We start from the raw sequence: 25,638 nt of genomic DNA, 5'->3' as shown, positions 1-25,638 counted from the left end.
CAGCAGGCCAGCCTGACCTACCAATTTACCATCACGCCAGGCAAATTTTTTTTGAGTTCTAAAAATGCAACATAATTAACAAATTCATATCTTTGGGGATTTTTAAAATTAAAAATATTCAATTTAATAACTAAGCAGTTATTAAATTCATCTTCACTCCTAAGTTTCATAAGAGAAGAAACACTTCTTGAAGATGCTTAGATTGTGCTACCCACATGTCCATCAACTGATGAATGGATAAATAAAATGTGGTACGTCCATACAATGTAATATTATTCAGTCATAAAAAAGAATAAATTGTACTGATACATGCTACCGCAGACAGTTACTTTGGCTCGGCACTCTCATAGGGTTCCCTGGGCGTTGGTTTTGTAACGACGCTTAGGGGAGGAGCCCCCGGCGGCGGGCGCCCGGCTCCTCGGCGACGGGGCGGGGCGGGGCGGGGCGTGCCCGGGGGCGGGGCCGGGCCAGCACGTCCAGCCGGGAGGGGGCGCGTCGGTGGCGGGCTTCGCGCGTTGCCGGGAGATCCCGAGACAACAAAAGGCGCGGGCGGCGGCGGCGGCGGCGGCGCGGCTAAGGGAAGCCGAGGAGTCCTGTGCTGCGTTCGCCGCCGGAGGCCGGGGCTTTCTCGAGCCAGTCAGTGAATGGCGGGCGCGTCGGGAGCGGGGCGACACCCACTTGTCCTCCCGCCGGCTGCGACCGTGACCCCGGCCAGCCGTTGGGAGGGGGGCCGTCGGCCGGGGAGTCAGGGTCTCCGCGGTGTGGGTTTGGGGGCGCTTGGGGCGCCGGCCAGGCCGAGGGGGGTGTCTGAGGGGGCCTGGGGTGGGTGCTGGGACCCCCGCCGAGTGGCCGGCGGAGCTCGGGTCTCCCTTGAGGTGGAAGGGCCGGAGGAACAGGAGGCGTGGGACCGCTGGGCTGCATCCCGCTGCCTCGGGTCCTGTGTCCTCCTCGGGTTCCCGCTTCCGGCTGCGGGTTTGAAGGGGGCTGGGAGGGCCGACCCGCGGCGGGGGTTTCGTTTTGTGGCCAGCCTCCTTTTCCCTGGCGGATGTTGAAACTTTGGTACTTTCTAAGCGCTGTGGGAGTCCGAAAGCCGCTCCCTCAGAGGCAGGTGATAATTGAGAAAGAAAGGGTGCCCAGATTATTTTTGAAACACCTTTTAAATAGCACTTCGTCCCCTCCAACTTTTTAAATATTTGTTTACGTCCTATCTTTACTCTCTACTTCCTATCTTCCCTGTCTACTTTATGCATTTAGGGCCTTTTCTGAGCTCCCTACACGATCCACTATTCATTTGCTGGGAAATTTCTTAGGAAAATATTAACAAACCACAATTTTTAGACAAGCAGTACTTCTGAAAAACGAGGGACACAGGATGGCAACGGTATTTGGAGACGCTTGTTTCTGATCAATGACATGGCATCAAGTGATCAAGTATTTCTCTTGTCTTTGCTCAGGTTTCAAAACTCCATTGAGTATACCTCAATATTACCAGCCAATCAGATTTCACTTTTCTTTACATTTATTGGTGACATGATACATAGGCTTCTGTTGACTGTAATTGATCCGAAATCTGAAGAAGTTTAAGTGTTATGGATTTTTCTTAAAACTTAAGTTCTTGTATTAATGTTTTGCAAGCCATATGTTTATGGTCCCTTATCATTCTTCAATGATTAGAATAGGTGATTTCGATTGCCTTTATAGTCAGATTGTTTATAGATATTCCTAGTCTAGAAACCAAGAAAGTGAAAATATCCCAATTACACTTGGCACTTTTTATTAGCGGTTTCATTGAAAGTAGTTAGATTTAACATAAAACATGACTTTTGTTTTAATGTGGTGGCATAAGAAAAGAAAATAAACCAGTTTTTATTGATAAAAACTTCATATGTAGGTGTTCAGAGACATTTGGAAGAACCAACTCTTAACAGCATCTCTGTAGTTTCTTTGGAAAAGTTTCCAGTACCAAATGATTGTAGAGTCCTTTAGGATCCAAGAAAAGATATATCATACTTAAGAGTATTTATTTTTTCAGTGCAGAATTTCCTACAGTGATTGAACTGCCAAGGTTAGGTGCATCTCTTTGTTTTGGCCCCTAAAGATAGTTTGTTGACTCAGTTTTGGGATTTTACAGCCCAAGGGAGCTGATATATTTTTACTCTCAGTGAGCTCTCTGTAGAGTGATGTAAATTTTTTTTGTTACTGTGATCCTTTTCAGACTCCACTCACAAAATTATAAATGCATAGTGCTGCTGTAGGGATTTTTAAAGGCTAGTGAATATTAAATGTCTTCATTAACATTTCCATAGCAAGTAGTGCTGAAAATATTATTTTAGTCCATTGGTCTATAGGTTACTTAATGATGGTGTTCAAGACTAGTCTTCTCCAAAGAGCCCAGCCCCACCCCAAACTGGTTATTTTTCATCATCTGCACTTAAACGTTATCATAAGTTACTTGTTACATTTGTTTTTAGCTTTTATATGGTGTAAGCTTTATCCTACCAAGACTGTGAACATGCATGTACAAATTTTTATGTCAACATACGTTTTCATTTCTCTTGGGTATATACCTAAGAGTGGAGTTGCTAAGTCAAATGATAACTGTGTTTAATTTCTTGAGAAACTGCCAGACTATTTTCCAAAGCAGCTACATCATTTTACATGCCCATCAAGAGTATATGAAGGTTCTGTATTCTCTACAATCTTGCTTACACTTATTATGATCTGTCTTTTTGATTATAGCTATGTTAGTGGGAGTGAGGTGGTATCTTATTGTGGTTTATTTTTTTCTTTTTCGAAGGAAGATTAGCCCTGAGCTAACGTCTGCCACCAGTTCTCCTCTTTTTGCTGAGGAAGACTGGCCCTGAGCTAACATCCGTGCCCACCTTTCTCTACTTTATATGTGGGACGCCTGCCACAGCATGGCTTGACACGCGGTGCCATGTCGGCACCTGGGATCCAAACCAGTGAACCCCAGGCTGCGGAATGTGTGAACTTAACTGCTGCACCACCGGGCTCACCCCTCTATTGTTCCTTTTATTGCTTATTGCTTTTGCTTTGGGTGTCATATCTGAGAAATCATTGCCAAATTCAAGGTTACAAAGAGTTTTACCCCAGTGTTTTTCTTTTAAGGGTTTTATAGTTTCAGCTCATACATTTAGGTCTATGAACGATCTTGAATAGACTTTTGTATATGATGTGAGGTAGGAGTTAAGGTTTGTTCTTTTTCTTTTTTTTAAAGATTTTATTTTTCCTTTTTCTCCCCAAAGCCCCCAGTACATAGTTGTGTATTTTTAGTTGTGGGTCCTTCCAGTTGTGGCATGTGGGATGCCGCCTAAGCATGGCCTAATGAGTGGTGCCATGTACGCGCCCAGGATTCGAACCGGTGAAACCCTGGGCCACCGAAGTGGAGCACTTGAAGTTAACCACTCTGCCATGGGGCCGGCCCCTAAGGTTCATTCTTACGCATGCAGATATCCAGTTGTCCCTTGACCGTTTGTTGAAAAGACTGTTCTTTCCCCCATTGAATTGTCTTGGCCCTCTTGTTGAAATCAATTGCCCATAAATGTGAAGGTTTATTTTTGGATTCTCAGTGCATTTCCATTGATCTTTGTGTCTGTCTTATGCCAGTACCACACTGTCTTGGTTACTGTGGCTTGGTTTTAAAATTGGGGAAATGTGTCTTCCAACTTTGTTTTTCTTCCAATATTGTTTTGGCTATTTTGTGTCCCTTGAATTTCCATTTGAATTTTAGGATTAGCTTATCAGTTTCTGCAAAGAAATAAGCTAGGCTTTTGATAGGTGTTGCATTGAATCTGTGGATCAATTTGGGGAATATTGGCATCTTAACAATGTTGTCTTCCAATCTATGAACATGAGCTGTTTCTCCATTTATTTAGATGATCTTTACTTTCTTTCAACAACATTTTGTGGTTTTCAGAGTATAAGTTTTACACATTTTTTTTTTTTAAAGATTGGCACCTGAGCTAACAATTCTTGCCAATCTTCTTTTTTTTTCCCCTGCTTTTTTTTTCTCCCCAAATCCCCCCAGTACATAGTTGTATATTTTTTTAGTTGTGGGTCCTTCTAGTTGTGGCATGTGGGATGCCGCCTCAACATGGCCTATGAGCAGTGCCACGTCTCCGCCCAGGATCCGAACCCTGGGCCACCGAAGCAGAGTGCGAGACTTAACCACTTGGCCACAGGGCTGGCCCCACACGTCTTTTGTTAAATTTATTCCTAAGTATTTTATTCTTTTTGATGCTATTGTAAATGAAATTATTTTCTTAATTTATTTTTCAGGTTGTTCATTGTGAGTATAGCCACCAGTTTACTTTTAGTGTATTAATTCCACCAGAGACCTTCAGAAATAAGTACAACATAATTTAGGAGTGGCAAACCAGTTTTTCTATTAGTTTTGATGATTTTCTAATAAAAAATTTAGCTTTAAATTTATATTGACTTAGAGAAATTCTTAAACTATTTTCATAGGTTTATTTCTAATATTTGTGCCAAAGAGGAGATGTTATTTTTCAATACATTGCTATAAAATCTAGTACAAAGTTTTCCTTTTAACACATGTGTACAATTGGCCAGTTATTTCCCTGTCTTAATTTCCTTTTTTTTTTTTTCCTTCCATTTTTGGCCCTGAGCTAACATCTGTTGGCAATCTTCCTCTTTTTTTCTCCCCAAAGCCCCAGTACATAGTTGTAATCCTAGTTGTAAGTCCTTCTAGTTCTGTGTGGGATGCTGCCACAGCATGGCTTGATGAGCAGTGTGTAAGTCTGCACTCAGCATCTGAACCAGTGAGCCATGGGTCACCGAAGCGGAGCATGTGAACTTGACCACTACGCCACTGGGCCAGCCCCTCCCTGTCTTAATTTTCTAACTCCCCAATTGTTCAGTATTTAGATTAAAGAGCTGGGAAACATATTGCCACTATAGAAAGAATGGCACACTGGAATCCCATGCACTTATCACTTATCTTTATCATTTGCCAACTCATGGCCCCCACCCCCTAGATTATTTTGCAGCAAATCCAGACATCATATCATTTCATCTATAAATTATAAGTGTACTGTTACAAGACAGATTTACTCTTTGTAATTATCTTATATTGGAACAAAACCTGCTTTGATTGGCTTTGCTTTCGAAGATGGTTAGTTTATTAGGATAGAGGAGTCAATAATTAAATTTTGTTTTTATTTGATACACAGGAGTCCAGATCTTACGTAAAATGGATGTTTCTCACACTACTGAATATTAAATAGAAAATCTATTTAGTAAAATCTAAGCTACCATGGAAGAAATACCAGTAAAAGTTGCTGTAAGAATTAGGCCTCTGCTGTGCAAAGAAGTTCTTCATAATCATCAAGTTTGTGTGAGAGTTATTCCAAACACTCAACAAATTATCATTGGGAGAGATAGAGTCTTTACTTTTGATTTTGTTTTTGGCAAAAATTCCACTCAAGATGAAGTTTATAATACCTGTATAAAGCCACTTGTGTTGTCACTCATTGAGGGCTATAATGCAACTGTTTTTGCCTATGGACAAACTGGATCTGGGAAGACATACACCATTGGAGGAGGCCATGTTGGTAAGATTCTCATACTCTTTGGCTTTATTTGATACATTAGAAAGAAGCTAAAATATGACTGTACCTGACACACAGGTGCTCAGCATTCTGATTGAATGAAATAATGAATAGGATAATCAGATGTATTCATAAAATCATCTTTGAAACATTTGCTTTCAAATGTTGAAGTTTTATCAATTTAATTTATGGTTATATTTGCTTGAGGAGAGAAGTTTGAGTGTTTAGTGTTCAGCCCTTTGCCTTTTTTCCCCAGTTTTATTGAGATGTAATTGACAGATAACATTGTATTAGTCCAAGATGTACTACCTAATATTTGATATATATATTGCAAAATAATCACCACAGTAAGTTTAGTTAACCTCAGTCACCTTACATAGTTACAAAGTGTTTTTCTTGTGATGAGAACTTTTAAGATTTACTCTCTCAGCAACTTTCAAGTATATAGTGCAATACTAACTATAGTCACCATGCTGTACGTTACATCCCCAGAACTTATCTTATAACTGGACGTTTTTACCTGTTGACCACCGTCACCCATCTTCCCCATCCCCCACCCCCGCCTCTGGCAGCACTTTGAACAGAATTTAAAATAGAGGGAAATGAGTTAACACGATCAGATTTTGCATCTTTTAATAGTCCACTTATAAATCTTAGAGTCCTGCAACCAAGACTTAGAGGCAGGAGGAGAAATTTGTTATGTAGTTTAAAGTGTCTTTTAAAGAATTTTCTAACCAGATTTCTATATTTTTTTTAGCTTTATTGAGGTATAATTGACAAAATTGTAAGATATTTAAAGTATACCTTGTGATGATTTGATAGAAGTTTCCAATGTGAAAGGGTTCCTCCCATCTAGTTAACACATCCGTCACCTCACATATATATATATATATATATATACAGATTTCTATTTTAAATATTGAATATTTTGGGACATAATTTCTTCTGCTTTTGATTCTAGTTTGAAAAGTTAGAATCATAGGATTTCCTTTAGAGCTGAAAGGAACCTTGAAAATCATTTCTCTTCATCTGTAAGTGAGGAGCTCTAGCCATGGAGCTATGAAGGGCTTGTTCAGTTAGGTGACTAGTGACAGAGCTGGGATTGAAAGCCAAGTCCTCTGCTGAGATTGTTTACCATATTGGTATTTTTCTACTAAAAGCAAACTTTTGAATGTTGTGCATATGTATCATTGTCTAAAATTATCATTAGTGTTGTCTATATTTATAATGACTCAATATGTTTTCTACTTTCATGCTTTGCAAATATAGAATATATGACTTTCAGAAACATCTCTCATTACATGCAGAGATTCGAGGGGGAGGGTTGGAGGGTGGCACTGGGGTTTGAAGAAGCCCTCATTCCAAAGATTAAATAGAGAGGCCTCAAGTGCCCAGTATCCCTCCTTCCTCATTTTTTAGAATCGCTGTGGTTCAGGATTAGGAGATTAAAGATATTGGATTATTTTAGGGTCTCACAATTCAAAAAAATTCACTATTTTTGACTATAAGTTGTAGTTTTTCTTGAGGACTGTGGCTTTTTTTTGCTTGGCAAATGATTTATGATCTTTAAGACTCAGTATGTGCTTTATACTAATAGGAGTTATAAATGTTCAGAGCTTCGTAACTTAATTATAGCTATGGGTTTTTTTATTAAGAGTCCATGAATACAATTTCACTTCCTTAAAGGAAAAAGTTATTAAAGTTATTTATTGTCCTAAAATATTTTTTTTCTTTTTTGAGGAACGTTAGCCCTGAGCTAACATCTGCTGTCAATCCTCCTCTTTTTGCTGAGGAAGACTGGCCCTGAGCTAACATCCGTGCCCCTCTTCCTCTACTTTATATGTGGGACACCTACCACAGCATGGCTTGCCAAGCAGTGCCATGCCTGCATCCGGAATCTGAACCGGCACACCCTGGGCCACCAAAGTGGAACGTGTGCACTTAACCACTGTGCCACCAGGCCGGCCCCTGTCCTAAAATCTTTTAACTGCTCTAAAATACTTCGTACCAGAAGAAATACACCACCATTAGGAACAGTTTCTGGTGTTTTTTTTCCCCCTTGTTTAAAAAAAAATTAATGTTCATTGTAAGAAGAATTGCAGGTGATCCTTAAGAAATTAAATTAAACAAATGAAAGCTCCTCTCATCTCCCAAAAATAACAGTTTGATGTATACCATTCTGGAGTCCTCAAGACACTTTTCTAGGCATATTACAAATGCGTATGTAGTTTTCCTTTGTTTTTTGTTGTTTCATTTGTTTAATGATATATCTATGGTTTTTTAACTTTCTTTTTGCATTTAACAATATAAAACGTCATTTGATTTCTTCCCATTTGGGTCATAGAATTTCACCTCATTTTTTTGGCTGTATAATATTCCATAGTTTGAAAGGATCATAGTTCATCCATTCCAGTATTAATGAACATTTAGATTGTTTCTGGTTTTTACTATTATAAAAAAGTTGCAGTGTATATCTTTGTACATTTAACTTTGAATCCATGTGTTAGTATTTCTATAGAATAGATTACTAGAAGTGTGTTTGTTGAATCAAAGGGTATGTACGTTTAAAATGTGGATAGTTACTGACAAATTGCCTTCCAAAAAGGCTGTACCAGTTTATATTTCCACCCCAATATATGAAAGCCATTTGCTCATATCCTTACCACTTACTGGATATTATAAATCTGAAGTATATATATTTTTGCCATCTGATAGGTGAAAAATTGTACTTTGTTGTTTGAAGTTACATTTCTTGGTGTATTAGTGAAATTAGTGAGCATTTTCAATTTCCCAAGCTGTCTCTGTAGGACACCAATTCTGGGTCAGTCATCTGCTGTTTGATTACTGACTATGCAAACAGTGTTGGTTTTTTCCCCAGTAAATTATTTATTGAGCATTTACAATGTCTAGGGTATCATGCTAGGCACTGTGGCAGAAGGAAAATCTGTTATTTTTCAATATTATGCTTATTTGAACTAAAATTCATTTTCCTGCTTTTCAGAACCGTGGATTTACTGACTTTACCAGGCTTAATAGTCTCTAAAAACTTTTATTTGTGTACTATTTAAAGAGTAAATAGTTTATAATAGCTAAATGATGTCATTCTTTCTCTGAAGTAGTCTATTTCAGGAATATAAGTGTAACGTAGAAAATGTGATGTTTAGGTTACCAGGATACATATTGAAACTTTATTATAAATATTATTTGAAATTCAGCTTTTTGATAAGTCTTTTGAATTATTCTGTTTTGTTATCTATTGAAGTGGGAAATGAATGAGTTGTTTCTGAACAACCTTATATTTTGGCTATTCTAGAATGCGTATATGTATACTGTATATTTATAGATAGTACTATTGGCTAGTACCTTGAAGCTGTCAGAAAGGAGTCTTCACGTTCTCCCTGGTGTTGGAAAAACCTACAGCTTCTTTTTACCTGCCACACGATGGCAGTCTTACATCTTAAATTAGGTGAAAGGCAGCTCACATTAATAGAGGTTGAGATTTTCAGGATGTTTGTTGCCAAAAATCTAAACATTGGTAATCTTTAACTTGGAAGCAAGTTGTTTTTAAGGTTCATTTGTAAGCCTTTTTGTAGATTGGAATATATTTTCCATGAAACAAGACTGAAAATGTAAGCAGATTTCTAAATTGGCCTGCAGAAATTTATTTAAGTTCCAATTTTTTTTTCATTTTATTTATTTTTTTTGTGAAGAAGATTGGCACTGAGCTAATATCTGTTGCCAGTCTTCCTCTTTTGGCTTGAGGAAGATTGTCCCTGAGCTAATATCTCTGCCAGTCTTCCTCTACTTTGTATGTGGGGTGCTGCCCCAGTATGGCTTGATGAGCAGTGCATAGGTCTGTGCCCGGGACCTGAACCTGTGAACCCCAGGCCATCAAAACAGAGCATGTGAACTTAACCACTATGCCACCAGGCCAGCCCCCCTTAAGTCCCAATTTCTTTCAATTATTTTAAATTTTATCTTGCACTTTTTTTTTTTTTACTATTTTAAAAATTTTGGTTAAATAAGTAAAATTGGCCAGTTAAGCCTTTTTTTTTTTTTGAGGAAGATTAGCCCTGAGCTAACGGCTACCAATCCTCCTCTTTTTGCTGAGGAAGACTGGCCCTGAGCTAACATCCATGCCCATCTTCCTCTGCTTTATATGTGGATGCCTGCCACAGCATGGCTTACGAAGTGGTGCCATGTCTGCACCCGGGATCCAAACTGGTGAACCCCAGGCCACTGAAGTGGAACGTGCGCACTTAACTGCTGCACCACCGGGCCAGCCCCCATTTTAGCCATCTTTAAGAGTATAGTTCTGTGACATTAGGTACATTCACAGTGTTTTGCAACCATCACCGCTATTTCCAAAATTTTACATCACCCCAAATAGAAGCTTTGTACCCATTAAACAATAACTCCCCTCCCTCCATCCCCTGGTAACCTTTAATTTACTTTCTTTTACTGTGAATTTGCCTCTGCTAGGTATTTCATAGAAGTGAATCATACCTTATTTGTCCTCCTGTGTCTGGCTTCTTTCACTTAGCATAATGCTTCCAAGGGTATCCTCCATGTTGTAGCCTGTATCAGAACTTCCTTCCTTTTTATGACTAAATAATATTCCATTATACATATATGCCACATTTTGTTTATTCATTTGTCTATTGGTGGACACTTGAGTTGTTTCCCCCTTTTGGCTATTGTGTATAATGATGCTATGAACTTTGGTGTTCAAGTATTGGACTCCCTTGTGTGCATTTCTGTTCATTTGTAATGTTATTGTGCTGATCTGTGTTCTGGGCTGTGGAAGTGATAGAGGAGAAGCAGCAGTGATGGAGGAAAAGAGATACAGAGATGTTCTCTTCCTCATTCCTGGACTGAAGTCTAGGCAGGGAGCAGAACTGGCCTTTCTGCACACGTGTCTTCTGTTGCCTTTGGACTCTGGCTTGCTCCCCTGTTTGTTTCTTTTTTTTTTTTTTTAAGATTTTATTTTTTTCCTTTTTCTCCCCAAAGCCCCCCGGTACGTAGTTGTATATTCTTCGTTGTGGGTCCTTCTAGTTGTGACATGTGGGACGCCGCCTCAGCATGGCTTGATGAGCAGTGCCATGTCCGCACCCAGGATTCGAACTGACGAAACACTGGGCCGCCTGCAGCGGAGCGCTCGAACTTAACCACTCGGCCACGGGGCCGGCCCCTGACACAAGGATTTTTAAAAAAAGATTCTTGCTGACATAAATCAGTTGTATTCCAGTGACTGGGATTCTATCCGCACCATAATACATGATCTAAAGAGAGAATTTTAATGCAGAGGAGGTGAAATAGGTTGGTCTAATCTGAGTCAGTTTCAACTACCCCTGCCTGCTTTGAACTTCACTCATGCCCCTTATGCCCATTGTATCCCTGGAGCTTTCAGTAATATATATCCTTATTAAATCTTTTATTTTTCCCTTAAATTGTTATATAAATATCATTTAATTTTTTTAGTTGTCCTGTCATTTGATTGTGAGCTTCTTTGTTTTATGCTTCTTCCAATGCTATACAGTATATTTAGCTTATTTATTTTTTTAAAGATTTTATTTTTTCCTTTTTCTCCCCAAAGCCCCCGGTACAAAGTTGTATATTTTTAATTGTGGTTCCTTCTAGTTGTGGCATGTGGGACACTGCCTCAGCGTGTGGCTTGATGAACGGTGCCATGTCTGCACCCAGGATCTGAACCGGTGAAACCCTGGGCCACTGAAGTGGAGCGCTCAAACTCAACCACTTGGCCACGAGGCTGGCCCTATTTAGCTTATTTTTAAGCTATCTGTATTTAAAATTTTTAATTTAGTTTTAGACTACATATTTAAATTATTTCTAATGGTAAAAATTTAAATATTACAACTAAAAGATAAAAGTTTTTCTTTCTTTTTTTCTCCCTATTCTGACTCTGCTCAGGTAACCACTGCTTTTTGTGTACTCTTTCAGAAGTATTTTTTGCATAGATATGTATGTTTTCTTTTACTCAAATGAGATTTACTCTGCAATTGCTTTTTTTTACTTCATAGATTTTAACATTTGTTTAACAGTAGGTATGTTGTAGACCATTGTTGACTAGTCATTCTCCTACCAAGAGATTTATTAGATTGTTTGGAATCTTTTCACAATTACAAGCAATCTTTATACAACATCTTTGAGTATGTACATATGTATTTCTTTTATTTATTTATTTATTTATTTTTTTATTAATGTTATGATAGATTACAACCTTGTGAGATTTCAGTTGTACATTTTTGTTAGTCATGTTGTGGGTACACCACTTCCCCCTCCGTACCCTCCCCCCACCCCCCCTTTTCCCTGGTAACCACCGATCAGATCTCCTTCTCAATATACTAATTTCCACCTATGAGTGGAGTCATATAGAGTTCGTCTTTCTCTGACTGACTTATTTCGCTTAACATAATGCCCTCGAGGTCCATCCACGTTGTTGTGAATGGGCCAATTTCGTCTTTTTTTATGGCTGAGTAGTATTCCATTGTGTATATATACCACATCTTCTTTATCCAATCATCAGTTTCTGGGCATGTAGGCTGGTTCCACGTCTTGGCTATTGTAAATAATGCTGCGATGAACATAGGGGTGCAACGGACTCTTGAGATATCTGATATCAGGTTCTTAGGATAGATACCCAGTAATGGGATGGCTGGGTCATAGGGTATTTCTATTTTTAACTTTTTGAGAAATCTCCATACTGTTTTCCATAGTGGCTGTACCAGTTTGCATTCCCACCAACAGTGTATGAGGGTTCCTCTTTCTCCACAACCTCTCCAACATTTGTCGTTCTTGGTTTTGGATGTTTTTGCCAATCTAACGGGGGTAAGGTGATATCTTAGTGTAGTTTTGATTTGCATTTCCCTGATGATTAGCGATGATGAACATCTTTTCATGTGTCTATTGGCCATATTCATATCTTCTTTTGAGAAATGTCTGTTCATGTCCTCTGCCCATCTTTTGATCGGGTTGTTTGTTTTTTTGTTGTTAAGCAGTGTGAGTTCTTTGTATATTATGGAGATTAACCCTTTGTCGGATAAGTGGCTTGTAAATATTTTTTCCCAATTAGTGAGCTGTTTTTTTGTTTCAATCCTGTTTTCCCTTGCCTTGAAGAAGCTCTTTAGTCTGATGAAGTCCCATTTGTTTATTCTTTCTATTGTTTCCCTCAACTGAGGAGTTACAGTGTCCGAAAAGATTCTTTTGAAACTGATGTCAAAGAGTGTACTGCCTATATTCTCTTCCAAAAGACTTATTGTCTCAGGCCTAATCTTTAGGTCTTTGATCCATTTTGAGTTTATTTTGGTGTGTGGTGAAAAAGAATGGTCAATTTTCAATCTTTTGCATGTGGCTGTCCAGTTTTCCCAGCACCATTTGTTGAAGAGACTTTCTTTTCTCCATTGTAGGCCCTCTGCTCCTTTGTCGAAGATTAGCTGTCCATAGATGTGTGGTTTTATCTCTGGGCTTTCAATTCTGTTCCATTGATCTGTGGACCTGTTTTTGTACTAGTACCATGCTGTTTTGATCACTGTAGCTTTGTAGTATGTTTTGAAATCGGGGATTGTGATTCCGCCGGCTTTGTTTTTCTTGCTCAGGATTGCTTTAGCAATTCGCGGTCTTTTGTTCCCCCATATGAATTTTAGGATTGTTTGTTCAATTTCTGTGAAGAATGTTCTTGGGATTCTGATTGGGATAGCATTGAATCTGTATATTGCTTTAGGTAGTATGGACATTTTAACTATGTTTATTCTTCCAATCCATGTGCAAGGAATGTTTTTCCATCTCTTTATGTCATCGCCTATTTCTTTCAAGAAAGTCTTGTAGTTTTCATTGTATAGATCCTTCACTTCCTTGGTTAAGTTTATCCCAAGGTATTTTATTCTTTTCATTGCGATTGTGAATGGGATAGAGTTCTTGAGTTCTTTTTCTGTTAGTTTATTGTTAGTGTATAGAAATGCTACTGCTTTATGCACGTTAATTTTATACCCTGCTACTTTGCTGTAGTTGTTGATTATTTCTAATAGTTTTTCTGTGGATTCTTTGGGGTTTTCTATGTATAAGATCATGTCGTCTGCAAACAACGAGAGTTTTACTTCTTCGTTACCTGTTTGGATTCCTTTTATTTCTTTTTCCTGCCGAATTGCTCTGGCCAGCACCTCCAGTACTATGTTGAATAGGAGTGGTGAAAGGGGGCACCCTTGTCTTGTTCCTGTCCTCAGAGGGATGGCTTTCAGCTTTTGTCCATTGAGTATGATGTTGGCTGTGGGTCTATCATATATGGCCTTTATTATGTTGAGGTACTTTCCTTCTATACCCATTTTACTGAGGGTTTTTATCATAAATGGGTGTTGGATCTTGTCGAATGCTTTCTCTGCATCTATTGAGATGATCATGTGGTTTTTGTTTTTCATTTTGTTGATGTAGTGTATCACATTGATTGACTTGCGGATGTTAAACCATCCCTGTGTCCCTGGTATAAATCCCACTTGATCATGGTGTATAATCTTTTTGATGTATTGCTGTAATCGGTTTGCCAAAATTTTGTTGAGGATTTTTGCATCTATGTTCATCAGTGATATCGGCCTGTAGTTCTCCTTCTTTGTGTTGTCCTTGTCAGGTTTGGGGATCAGAGTGATGTTGGCTTCATAGAATGTGTTAGGGAGTTCTCCATCTTTCTCAATTTTCTGGAACAGTTTGAGGAGAATAGGTATTAAGTCTTCTTTGAATGTTTGGTAGAATTCTCCAGAGAAGCCGTCTGGTCCTGGACTCTTGTTTTTGGGGAGGTTTTTGATTACCATTTCTATTTCCTTACTTGTGATTGGTCTATTCAGATTCTCCATTTCTTCCTGATTCAGTTTGGTGAGATTGTAGGAGTCTAGGAATTTGTCCATTTCTTCCAGGTTGTTCAATTTGTTGGCATATAGTTTTTCATAGTATTCTCTTATGATCTCTTGTATTTCATTGGTATCTGTTGTGATTTCTCCTCTGTCATTCCTGATTTTATTAATTTGCAATTTCTCTCTTCTTTTCTTGGTGAGTCTGGCTAGGGGTTTGTCAATTCTGTTAATTCTTTCGAAGAATCAACTCTTTGTTTCATTGATCCTTTCTATTGTCTTTTTTGTTTCAATATCGTTTATTTCTGCTCTTATTTTTATTATTTCCCTCCTTCTACTGACTCTGGGCTTTGTTTGTTCTTCTTTTTCTAGTTCTGTTAGGTGTCGTTTGAGGTTGCTTACGTGAGCTTTTTCTTGTTTAGTGAGGTGAGCCTGTATTGCGAGGAATTTCCCTCTTAGGACTGCTTTTGCTGCATCCCAAATGATTTGGTATGTCGTGTTCTCATTTTCATTTGTCTCCAGATAATATTTGATTTCTTCTTTAATTTCTTCAATGAGCCATTGTTTGTTGAGAAGCGTGTTGTTTAGTCTCCACATTTTTGCACCTTTCTCTGCTTTTTTCTTGTAGTTGATTTCTAGTTTAATAGCGTTATGATCAGAAAAGATGCTTGATATTATTTCAACTCTTTTGTATTTATTGATGTTTGCTTTGGTTCACAAAATATGGTCAATCCTTGAGAATGTTCCATGTGCACTTGAGAAGAATGTGTAACCTGCTGTTTTTGGATGAAGTGTTCTATATATATCTATTAAGTCCATCTGGTCTAATTTTTCATTTAATTCTATTATTTCCTTGTTGATTTTCTGTCTGGATGTTCTGTCCATTGGTGTTAATGGTGTGTTGAGGTCCCCTACTATTATTGTATTGTTGTTGATGTCTTCTTTTAGTTCTATTAAGAGTTGCTTTACAAATTTTGGTGCTCCTGTGTTGGGTGCGTATATATTTATAAGTGTTATGTCTTCTTGGTGGAGAGTCCCTTTTATCATTATATACTGTCCCTCTTTATCTTTCTTTATCTGTTTTGCTTTGAAATCTACCTTGTCTGATATTAGTATAGCGACACCTGCTTTCTTTTGTTCATTATTAGCTTGGAGTATTGTTCTCCATCCCTTCACTCTGAGTCTGTGTTTGTCTTTGGGGCTGAGGTGTGTTTCCTGGAGGCAGCATATTGTTGGATCTTGTTCTTTGATCCATCCTGCCACTCTGTGTCTTTTGATTGGGGAGTTCAATCCATTTACATTTAGAGTGATTATTTAGACGTGGGGGCCTACCACTACCATTTTGTGTCTTGTTTTCCGGTTTTCTTCAGTTTCCTTTGTTTCTCGTCCCATGGTTTAATCTGTTCTGATGTAGAGCTGCTACTCTCTGTTGTTGTCCTTCTACTTATCTCCTCTGCTCTTGGTTTTGTAGCCCCTTTCCTTTTTTGGATTTTTCGGGAATGAGGGTTTTCCTGAGGATTTCCTGAAGAGGAGGTTTTGTGGCAATGAACTCCCTTAATTTTTGTTTATCTGGGAAAGTTTTTATTTCTCCATCGTATTTGAAGGATATTTTCGCTGGGTAGAGAATTCTCGGCTGTAGATTTTTGTCCTTCAGATTTTTGAATATATCATTCCACTCTCTTCTAGCCTGTAAAGTTTCTGCTGAGAAATCTGCTGATAGCCTGATGGGGGTTCCTTTGTAGGTTAGTTTCTTTTGCCTGGCTGTCCTTAATATTTTCTCCTTGTCGTTGACTTTTGCTAGCTTCACTACTATATGCCGTGGAGTTGGTCTTCTTGCATTGATGAAGTTTGGAGATCTATTGGCTTCTGTCACCTGAAGATCCATCTCCCTCACCAGATTTGGGAAGTTCTCAGCCATTATTTCTTTGAATAGGCTTTCTGCCCCTTTCTCCTTCTCTTCTCCCTCTGGTATACCTATAATCCTTACATTGCATCTCCTAATTGTGTCTGATAATTCTCGGAGAGTTTCTTCATTTCTTTTTAGTCTTGCTTCTCTCTCCTCCTCTGCCTGCAACAATTCTATATTGCCATCTTCCAAATTGCTAATTCTTTCCTCCATATTATCGGCCCTACTGTTCAGAGCATCTAGATTTTTCTTAATCTCCTCTATTGTGTTCTTCATTTCCAATATTTCTGTTTGGTTCTTCTTTATCGTATCAAACTCTTTTGTGACATAGCTCCTGAACTTGTTGAGTTGTCAGTCAGAATTCTCTCTTAACTCATTGAGAATCTTAATGATGGCTGTTTTGAAGTCATCATCATTTAGGTTATATATCTCATTTTCTTTGGGATTGTTTTCTGTGTATTTGTTACTTTCTTTCTGTTCTGGAGATTTAATGTATTTTTTCATATTGCTTGATGTTGTTGATTTGTGCCTCCGCATGGAGATAGAGTTTAGTTGCTCCTTTCACTTGTTTCAGCTGCTGCGGTGGGGGGAGCAGCTGTTTATACTTCACCAACCAGGAACCCTGTCCGTAGTTGCTAACTGGGCCTGGGCCCCTCTTCGTAGCCACAGTGGCCCTTTGGATTCCCTCCTCTGCCGTGGGGGCCGTCACAGGGGGGCTTCAGGCTGCAGGTGCCTACTGTTGCAGCCCACCTAGATGTGCTCTCTCCTTGGGGTCTGCAACGGTGTTATGGGCTTTTCCAGCGGCCAGGGGTGGGATCACTTATATTTGTCGCTCCGTTGCTGTCGGCACCCACCGAATCTCACTTGTCCTCTATGGGTCGCAGGAGAGCTATTGGCATCTTCTACAGTCTGTGGTTAGTACACCTAGCTATGCTGCTTTTGCCCTGGGGTCTTCCAGCCTTGTGGCTGGCGGCTGGGTGCCTTCTACTGGTGCTGTGCAGAGGCTTTCCCTAAGGCTGCTGTGAGCCTGTAGGGTTTCCCCCTAGGCTACTAAGCTGGGTCTCTGGAACTCTCTCCAGCCCCAGTCCTCTCCGAGATCTCCGGCAATCCCTAGTCTCACGGGGCGGGCAACGGCAGCTGGGGGTCGCCCCGCCCTCTGGGCTTCTCTCCGGGCCTCTCCCGGGAGCCCTGAATGCTGGGAGTGGCCCCTCTGCTAATGGCAGACAGAGAGTTTTGTCTGCTGCCTGGCGGAACTCCGGCGCTTCCCCTCCGGGTCGCAGAACCGGCCTTTGAAAGTTCCCCCCGCCCCGGTCCTCTCCGAGATCTCTGGCAATCCCTAGCCCCACGGGGTGGGCAACGGCAGCTGGGGGTCGCCCCGCCCTCTGGGATTCTCTCCGGGCCTCTCCCGGAGCCGTGAATGCTCAGCGTGGCCCCTCTGCTAACGGCAGACAGAGAGTTTTGTCTGCTGCCCGGGCGGAGCTCCGGCGCTTCCCCTCCGGGTCGCAGAACCGGCCTTTGAAAGTTCCCCCAGCCCCGGTCCTCTCCGAGATCTCCGGCAATCCCTAGTCGCACGGGGCGGGCAGCGGCAGCTGGGAGACCTCCGTACCCTCCGTGACTCTCTCTGGGACCCTCCGGGCGCCCCGGGCACCAGGCTGGGTCTCCCCGCCAATGGCGGGGAGAGACTCTCCCCGCGGGCTCAGGTGTGCAACTCCAAAGTTTCCCTCTGCGTTTAGGAGTAATTGCGGGGGGTTTAGGTAGGGTTCTGGTCACCTGTTTCCACCGTCGCTCCTCTGTTGTGTTCTCGCTCCTGCCCTAGATGTGTGTGGATCCTCTGGGGGCGTCCGTTGGAAGAAAGCCGCTTGCGGGTACTAGGCTGCCCATCGGGGTCGGAGAGTTTTCACCTATTTCCACATCCTCCCGGAGGAAAGTCCGTCCGCCTTCCGATGTATAGTCACGTGGGTGTCTCAGACGTCCTGAGATGCTGTCTGGATATCCTTTGTCAAGCGATAAGTGTCCAAATAATTGTAGACTCGAAGGGCGAGAGACAAAGAGGACTACTCACGGCGCCATCTTGGATCTTCTGTACATATGTATTTCTTTAGGACTATATCTGAGTCAAAGGGTGATCACATTTAAACTTTTGATGTTATTGATACTAATGGTTCTCCAAAAAGGCTGTACCCGTTTACATTCTCATAGTGGATTAGAGGACCAATTTGCTCACCTTGAGGAAACAGTCAATTAGGAAATGGGGAATTATCAAATTTAAAAATCTTTACTCAGATGTTATTTTAAACAATGAATAATCATAAATAGTGATCGGCTCTTTGTGAACATTTTTCATCAAAGTGATGTGATTTTTAATAGTATTTTACTGTTAATTGAGAGAATGCTGGATAAATCGGTTTTACTGTATCTTAAAATAATTTATAAACTTTTCTTTACCCACTTCCCCAATCTGCTATCGCACTTCTCTGCTTCTCTTTGCAATAGAACCCTGAAAGTGTCATCTGTGACTCACTGTCAGTTCTTCTCCTCCCAGTCTTTCTAAAACCCATTCCATTCAGACTTTCATCTTCACAACTATTGAAACTCCATTTGTTAAGATGTCATAAATGACCTTCCCTTTCCTAAATTCAGTGGTCAGTTCTCATTTCTCATCATGCTAGCCTTTCAGCAAATTTGATACACATTCTCCACTTAGTTTCCAGGCCACCACATTCTTGGTTTTCCTCCTACTTAACTGGCTGTTCCTCACACTCTCTTGCTGATACTTTATAAGTGGACCAATAAATTATTAAGTTCCCGGGGCTCAGTCTTTGGTGCTCTTCTCTTCTGATGCTCTACTTTTCCCCTTGATATTGTCCAGCCTGATGACATTAGATACCATCTATATGTAGCTGACTTCCAATTTTTTATCTCCAGTCTAGACTTGAACTCTGGACTTATATATCCAACTGCCTATTCAACTTTCCTAATTGGATGCCTAATAGACATCTCAAACTTAATAGGTCAAAAAATGAACCTCTGCCATTTTTCCCTTAAACCAGCTCAACAACCACTCTTCTCCATATCAGTTGATGGCAACTCCAGTGGCTCATGACAAAACTGTGGAGTCATCCTTGACTCATTGCGTTCTTTCACATTCCACATCGTATCTGTCAGGGAATCTTAATGGCTTTCCCTTCAACATAAATCCAGAATCTGGTCAGTTCTCACCTTTCTCTTCTACCATCCTAGTATGAGCCACTATTACCTACCTCCAACCCCCTTGACTCCTGGATTACTGCACTGTTCTCCTGAGTGGTCTTTCCACTTCTGCCCTTGGCCTTCTATGACAGATGTAAAGCACAGCAGCCAGAGTTGTCTCTTTTAAATCCCAAGTTACTGCTCTGCTTCAGTGGCTCTCATCTCAGAATAAAACCCAAAGCCTGTCCTTTTCTACAAGGACCTACATGGTCTGGCCTCTGTCATCCCTATGACCTCATCCCCTGTCCTTCTCCCCTTGCTTCTTCTGTTCCAGTCGCACTGGCCTCCTTGTTTATGGATCACACCAATTTAGTGCCTTCACACTGGCTGTTCTCTCTGCCTGGGACACTCTTCCTTCAAATACCCACCTGGCTCCTCTGCCACCTCTTTCAAGTCTTTGCTCTGATGTCAGCTTCTCAATGATGCCTATCATGACTTTCCTACTTTAAAGCTGCAAGTACCTCCCACCTAAATACACTCACACTTCCTGTCCCCTGACTCTGCCTTATTTTTTCCTCCACGCATACTTATCACTTTTAACATACCATATAATTCACTTATCAGTTATTCTACCTTGCTATTGTCCGTCTGTCCTCAGTACAGTCCCACAAGGACAGGGATTTTTTTCCTCCGTTTCATTCACAAATGGTTCCCAGGGTCCTAGAATGTTGCCTGGCACATAGTAGGTACTAAATAAATATTTGTTGAATGAATGCATGAATGAATTTTGAGTAAGGACATGCATGTGAAAACTTTTACCTATGAATTTTATGGTTATGGTTTTAAAAAATTTATAGAGAAATGTAAGAAAATAAATTTATTGATTATAAATTTTGGGTTGTAGCTTTTCTTATATTTTAAGTTTCAGATGTGGTTTCTTTTTCTAAATTTTCAGCTTCAGTTGTGGAGGGTCAAAAGGGTATCATTCCTCGAGCTATCCAAGAGATATTTCAAAACATCTCTGAAAACCCTAGCATTGACTTTAATATAAAAGTATCCTATATAGAAGTATACAAGGAAGACCTAAGAGATCTTCTAGAATTGGAGACATCTGTGAAGGATCTTCACATCCGAGAAGATGAAAAAGGAAACACAGGTAAAGTAGCTTACTTAATTGATAGCTTTCATTAGCAAATAGATACGATTTAATTCAATTTCTGGGTATAATCCAAAGAATCTTTAAAAAGAGACAGAAGCAAAATGAATTTGTTTTTACTTTAAAATTGAATAGCTTATTAATTAACAGCATCAGTACCAGGTGAAAAGTAGAATTTCAGACTGATTGTTGGTAAGGCGAAGTTATTAAGATGTAATTCAAGATGCTTATTCCTGTAATTGTCACCCCCACTGGGCTGACCTTAAGTGAGACTGTGAAATAGGTTAAATTAGTTTTTGTAATTTTTTTTTCTCCCAGAGTTACCCCGAGATTGGGGATGGCTTCTCCCTTTGCTGTTCATTCAGGTTGATCCAGAACTCTCCTTTCGTTTTGATTTTTGTCTTAGAACACCTGTAGCTTCTTTTTCTTCTTCTTTTTTTTTAATTTAGAGAGTTAGTGTGTTTGCTTCTCCATATTGACATTTACCTGGCCTTTGTTTTGCTTCTCAAGCTCTGACTTTCTGTGCTACCAACCTGTTAATCTTGATAAATATCCATTTGTTTGGAAATGGGAAAAGGTTAGAATGGGAGGGTCAAAATGCAAATATTTTAAGAAATAATACTGTTCTGCTGTTCTGATTTAAATGGTAATATGTTCAACATAGAACATTTTGAAAACAGAAAAGTATAAGGAAGAAAGTTAAAGATCATCTTTAATCTGAGAACCCAGAAATAGCAACTTTTCTTTTTGGTGTGTTTCCATCCAGATTTCTTTTTCTATGCATATATATATATATATTCTTAATTAACTTATTTTTTTGGTGAGGAAGATTGACCCTGAGTAACATCTCTGCTGAGCTTCCTCTATTTTGTATGTGGGACACCTCCACAGCATGGCTTGATGAGTGGTGTACAGGTCCATGACTGGGATCCAGACCTCTGAACCCTGGGCCACCAAAGTGAAGTGCGTGAGCTTAACCACTATGCCACCGGACCGGCCCTCATGTAATTTTTTTTTTAAATATACTTGCAACCCCACATATAGTATTGCATCTTGTTTTTTCACTTTTTCTTTTTAAGATTTAAAAAATTTTTCCTTTTTCTCCCCAAAGTGCCCCTGATACATAGTTGTATATTTTTAGTTGTGGGTCCTGCTAGTTGTGGCATATGGGATGCCGCCTCAGCATGGCTTGACTAACAGTGCCGTGTCCGCGCCCAGGATCTGAACTGGCAAAACCCTGGGCTGCTGAAGCAGGCAGACTCGACCACTCAGCCATGGGGCTGGCCCCCTTATTTTTTCACTTAATATTTATATTGTGAGCATTTTCCCAGGTCATTTTTTCAAACTTATGATTCTTCTTGGTCATGTAGTTGTTTTCCTGAAGTATTATAATTTATTTAACTAATATTGCATTGTTGGACATTTAGGCTGTTTCCAGATTTTCCATATTATTAATAACAATGACTGTTCTTGAATGTCTTCCTCTCCTAGAAAACACATTTAGTAGAACCATACTGGAGATAAAGGATCTTGCCAGAGTGACTCTGGGGGAACTTCCTAGCAGTTAGCAAAGATGGCAGTCGTCATTCAAACAGCAGCCTGCAGGGGGCAGTAAAGCTTGCCTTCTTATAGGCTCCGTCCTGGCAGCCCTGGCATTCCTGGGTTTGAAGAAAGTAGTTTCTGTTTTATTTTTTAGAAAGAAAGCATGGTAGTTTATGGTCTTATTAGATAACTCAGTATAGTTTTATCTTTTCTGGACAAATTCAGACTGATGTTTTGATCTTCTGTATCTTATGAAATGTAATTATTGAATGCTTTTATCTTTTACTAAAAGTTACAAGAATAATACGTTTATTGTAAAATAGTGAAACAATACAAAAGTATACACTATCACTCTTGATAAACTTAATGATCAAAATATTCCATAGCTGATAATCAATTTTGCAAAAATTTTGGAAGGACATGACAAATTGTCTTAAGACAGGTTGCCATATATCTCATATAGTGTCCCACTCACAACCAAAATGCATTTGTTTGACATATTTATTTAGTTCCTCTGTGTGAAGTGGTGGTTGGTATCCAACCTGGATGCTGCACAATTATTCTCACCTTGGAAGCTTTTTAAGAAATACTGATTTTGGGGCCCTACTTCTTTTTTTTTTTTTTTTTTGAAAAAGATTAGCCCTGAGCTAACTACTGCCAGGCCTCCTCTTTTTGCTGAGGAAGCCTGGCCCTGAGCTAACATCCATGCCCATCTTCCTCTACTTTATACGTGGGATGCCTGCCACAGCACGGCATGCCAAGCGGTTCCATGTCCGCACCCAGGATCTGAACTGGTAAACCCTGGGCGGCCGAGAAGTGGAACATGCGAAGTTAACCGCTGCACCACTGGGCTGGCCCCATGGGCCCTGCTTTTTAGAGATTCTGATGAATTAGTCTGGGATGAGGCCTTGGCATTGGTACTTTTTTTGTATAAACCTACCATGTGATTTGCAGGTGATGTTGAGGACCACAGATAGTGGTCAGCTATAGCCTAACATTAGAGAAACTTTGTAGAAGTTGGTTCTGTGATTTACAGTTACAGTGTCATTTTGGAATTGCTGACATTCTAGCACTCTCTGTAGCACAGGTACTTTAGAACTTTAAGTTAACTAGATTGTTAAGAAAGGTGTCACGATGGAAATAATACAAGCGAAATGATTGTTTTTTCAAAGAAACAGTGACATGAAAGGATCTGATTAAAGAGGAAGCGGAGCACTGTAATTTAAGAAGAGAATAGGAGCTTTGCTGCTCTCATTCAAATCCCAAATCCACCTATTCCTTTTTTGAAATATTTTTGGATATAAACAAATACTGTGGGTGTTAAGCTTAGGTTATTTTTGCTTCTTATTCTGCCATTGAAATAGAAACATTTTTGCTTTTTTTGAATTGCCATCTCATTTGTTTTACTCTGATATTGTATCTACATTTCTGTTTTTAAAATGAATAACCAACTTTACTTATACTACTGAAATTTTCATTTATCATTGGTTATGACCCCACAATACCGAAAATTTTAAACCTAAGGATAGCTTGAATATTAACGAAACTCATAAGAAACTAATTTCTTTTAGCTAATCTAGTACTGATTAATTCTTCTGAGTTATATGTTTAATTACCCTATTACCTTTTAATTAATCTGTTAGACTCTGCAAATCAAAATACTGGTATAAAGAGTTTTTCTTTTGTCAGCCATCTTAAAGAATTGAGCATGATATGTGACTCCAAATAAACCAGATTTTTTTTTTTCCTTCTTCTCCTCAAAGCCCCCCAGTACATAGTTGTATATTCTCGTTGTGAGTGCCTCAGGTTGTGCTGTGTGGGATGCCACCTCAGTATGGTCTGATGAGCGGTGCTAGGTCCACACCCAGGATCCAAACTGGTGAAACCCTGAGCCGCTGAAGCGGAGCGCCCGAACTTAACCACTCGACCATGAGACTGGCCCCCGAATTGTTTAAAATATATATATATTTTATATCTTTTAGAATTTAAACATCAAAATGAGTGTTGTCCATTAAAATAGTTCCTTTGGGAGATTATCTGAAATTATTTAAGGATGATGCTGATGTTACTGTTATTTGAAGTGCTATTGATTTTTTTTTAAAAGGGACTGTTTTACCTGGGCATTTTAGCAAATGGTAAACTGTTCTGTGGTTAATTTAACTATACTAGATTTTGATTAAAACTTGTTTTAAAAACTTGCTATTGCTATTTTAAGTGATTGTTGGGGCCAAGGAGTGCCAGGTGGAGAGTGCTGATGAAGTGATCAGTCTCCTGGAAATGGGGAATGCGGCCAGGCATACCGGTACCACTCAAATGAACGAGCATTCCAGTAGATCACATGCAATTTTTACAATCAGCATTTGTCAAGTGGAGAAAAATGTAGAGGCAACTGAAGATGGATCGTGCTATTCCCGTCGGCATATTGTCTCAAAGTTCCACTTTGTGGATTTGGCTGGATCAGAAAGAGTAACCAAAACAGGGAATACTGGTGAACGGTTCAAAGAATCCATTCAAATCAATAGTGGGTTGCTGGCTTTAGGAAATGTAATAAGTGCTCTTGGGGACCCGCGCAGGAAGAGTTCACATATTCCATATAGGGATGCTAAAATTACCCGGCTTCTGAAAGATTCTCTGGGGGGCAGTGCCAAGACTGTCATGATCGCTTGTGTCAGCCCATCCTCCTCGGATTTTGACGAGTCCTTAAATTCTCTCAAATATGCCAACAGAGCACGCAACATTAGAAACAAACCCACCTTAAACTTCAGCCCAGAGTCAGACCGAATGGACGAAATGGAATTTGAGATTAAGTTGCTTCGAGAAGCTTTGCAAAGCCAGCAGGCTAGTATCAGCCAAAGCAGCCAGATCCCTCGAGAGGAGACTCCTGATAAAAATAGGATCCATTCTCTTGAGGAGCAAGTAGCTCAGCTACAAGGAGAATGTCTGGGGTACCAAAATTATATAGAGGAAGCCTTTACATTCCTAGTGGACTTAAAAGATGCTGTGAGACTAAACCAAAAGCAGCAACACAAACTACAGGAGTGGTTTAACATGACCCAGGACGTCAGGAAGGCAATTCTCACCTCCTTCAGAGGAAACCAAGGCAATGGAAACCTGGAAGAGGAACCACAGCATATTACAATTCTCCAGCTGAAGCGAGAGCTTAAGAAATGCCAGGTACTTACTCACTACTTTTATAAGTAACTTGCTTAAGGACTAAATTTATTTGGGTGAGTGTCATTTTGGAATTTCAGAAGTTTTTTTAAAAGGATTATATGTAAAATCTCATTTGCCTTTGCTCTGCTTCTTTCTCCTTTCTCTTTCTATTGCTTTCTCATAATTTATAACTTTCTTGGCTCCTCCTCCTTTCTCCTTTAGGTAAAATATATTTTAATTTGTTAT

General features: G+C 39.8%; 1 protein-coding gene across 7 annotated transcripts in view; it reads left to right on the top strand.

Moving 5' to 3' along the window:
* Positions 1-437: 437 nt before the first annotated feature.
* The window catches only part of KIF27 (kinesin family member 27), a 91,398-nt gene continuing 66,197 nt past the window's right edge, over positions 438-25,638 (top strand). For 2 of the 7 annotated variants that reach the window (XM_070590773.1, XM_070590776.1), the window contains exons 1-4: positions 438-636; positions 5,214-5,594; positions 20,497-20,697; positions 24,455-25,413. In XM_070590773.1, coding sequence (XP_070446874.1) covers positions 5,297-5,594; positions 20,497-20,697; positions 24,455-25,413 — 1,458 coding nt within the window. In that variant the 5' untranslated portion in view covers positions 438-636; positions 5,214-5,296. The remainder of the gene's footprint in view (positions 637-5,213; positions 5,595-20,496; positions 20,698-24,454; positions 25,414-25,638) is intronic. The other 5 variants (XM_070590774.1, XM_070590777.1, XM_070590778.1 and 2 more) reach the window with 4 other exon arrangements.

Source organism: Equus przewalskii, chromosome 22 (genome assembly GCF_037783145.1).
Source record: "Equus przewalskii isolate Varuska chromosome 22, EquPr2, whole genome shotgun sequence".
Taxonomy (NCBI): domain Eukaryota; kingdom Metazoa; phylum Chordata; class Mammalia; order Perissodactyla; family Equidae; genus Equus; species Equus przewalskii.
The sequence above is the reverse complement of the archived record's forward strand: the minus strand, read 5'-3'. Positions and strand labels throughout refer to the sequence as shown.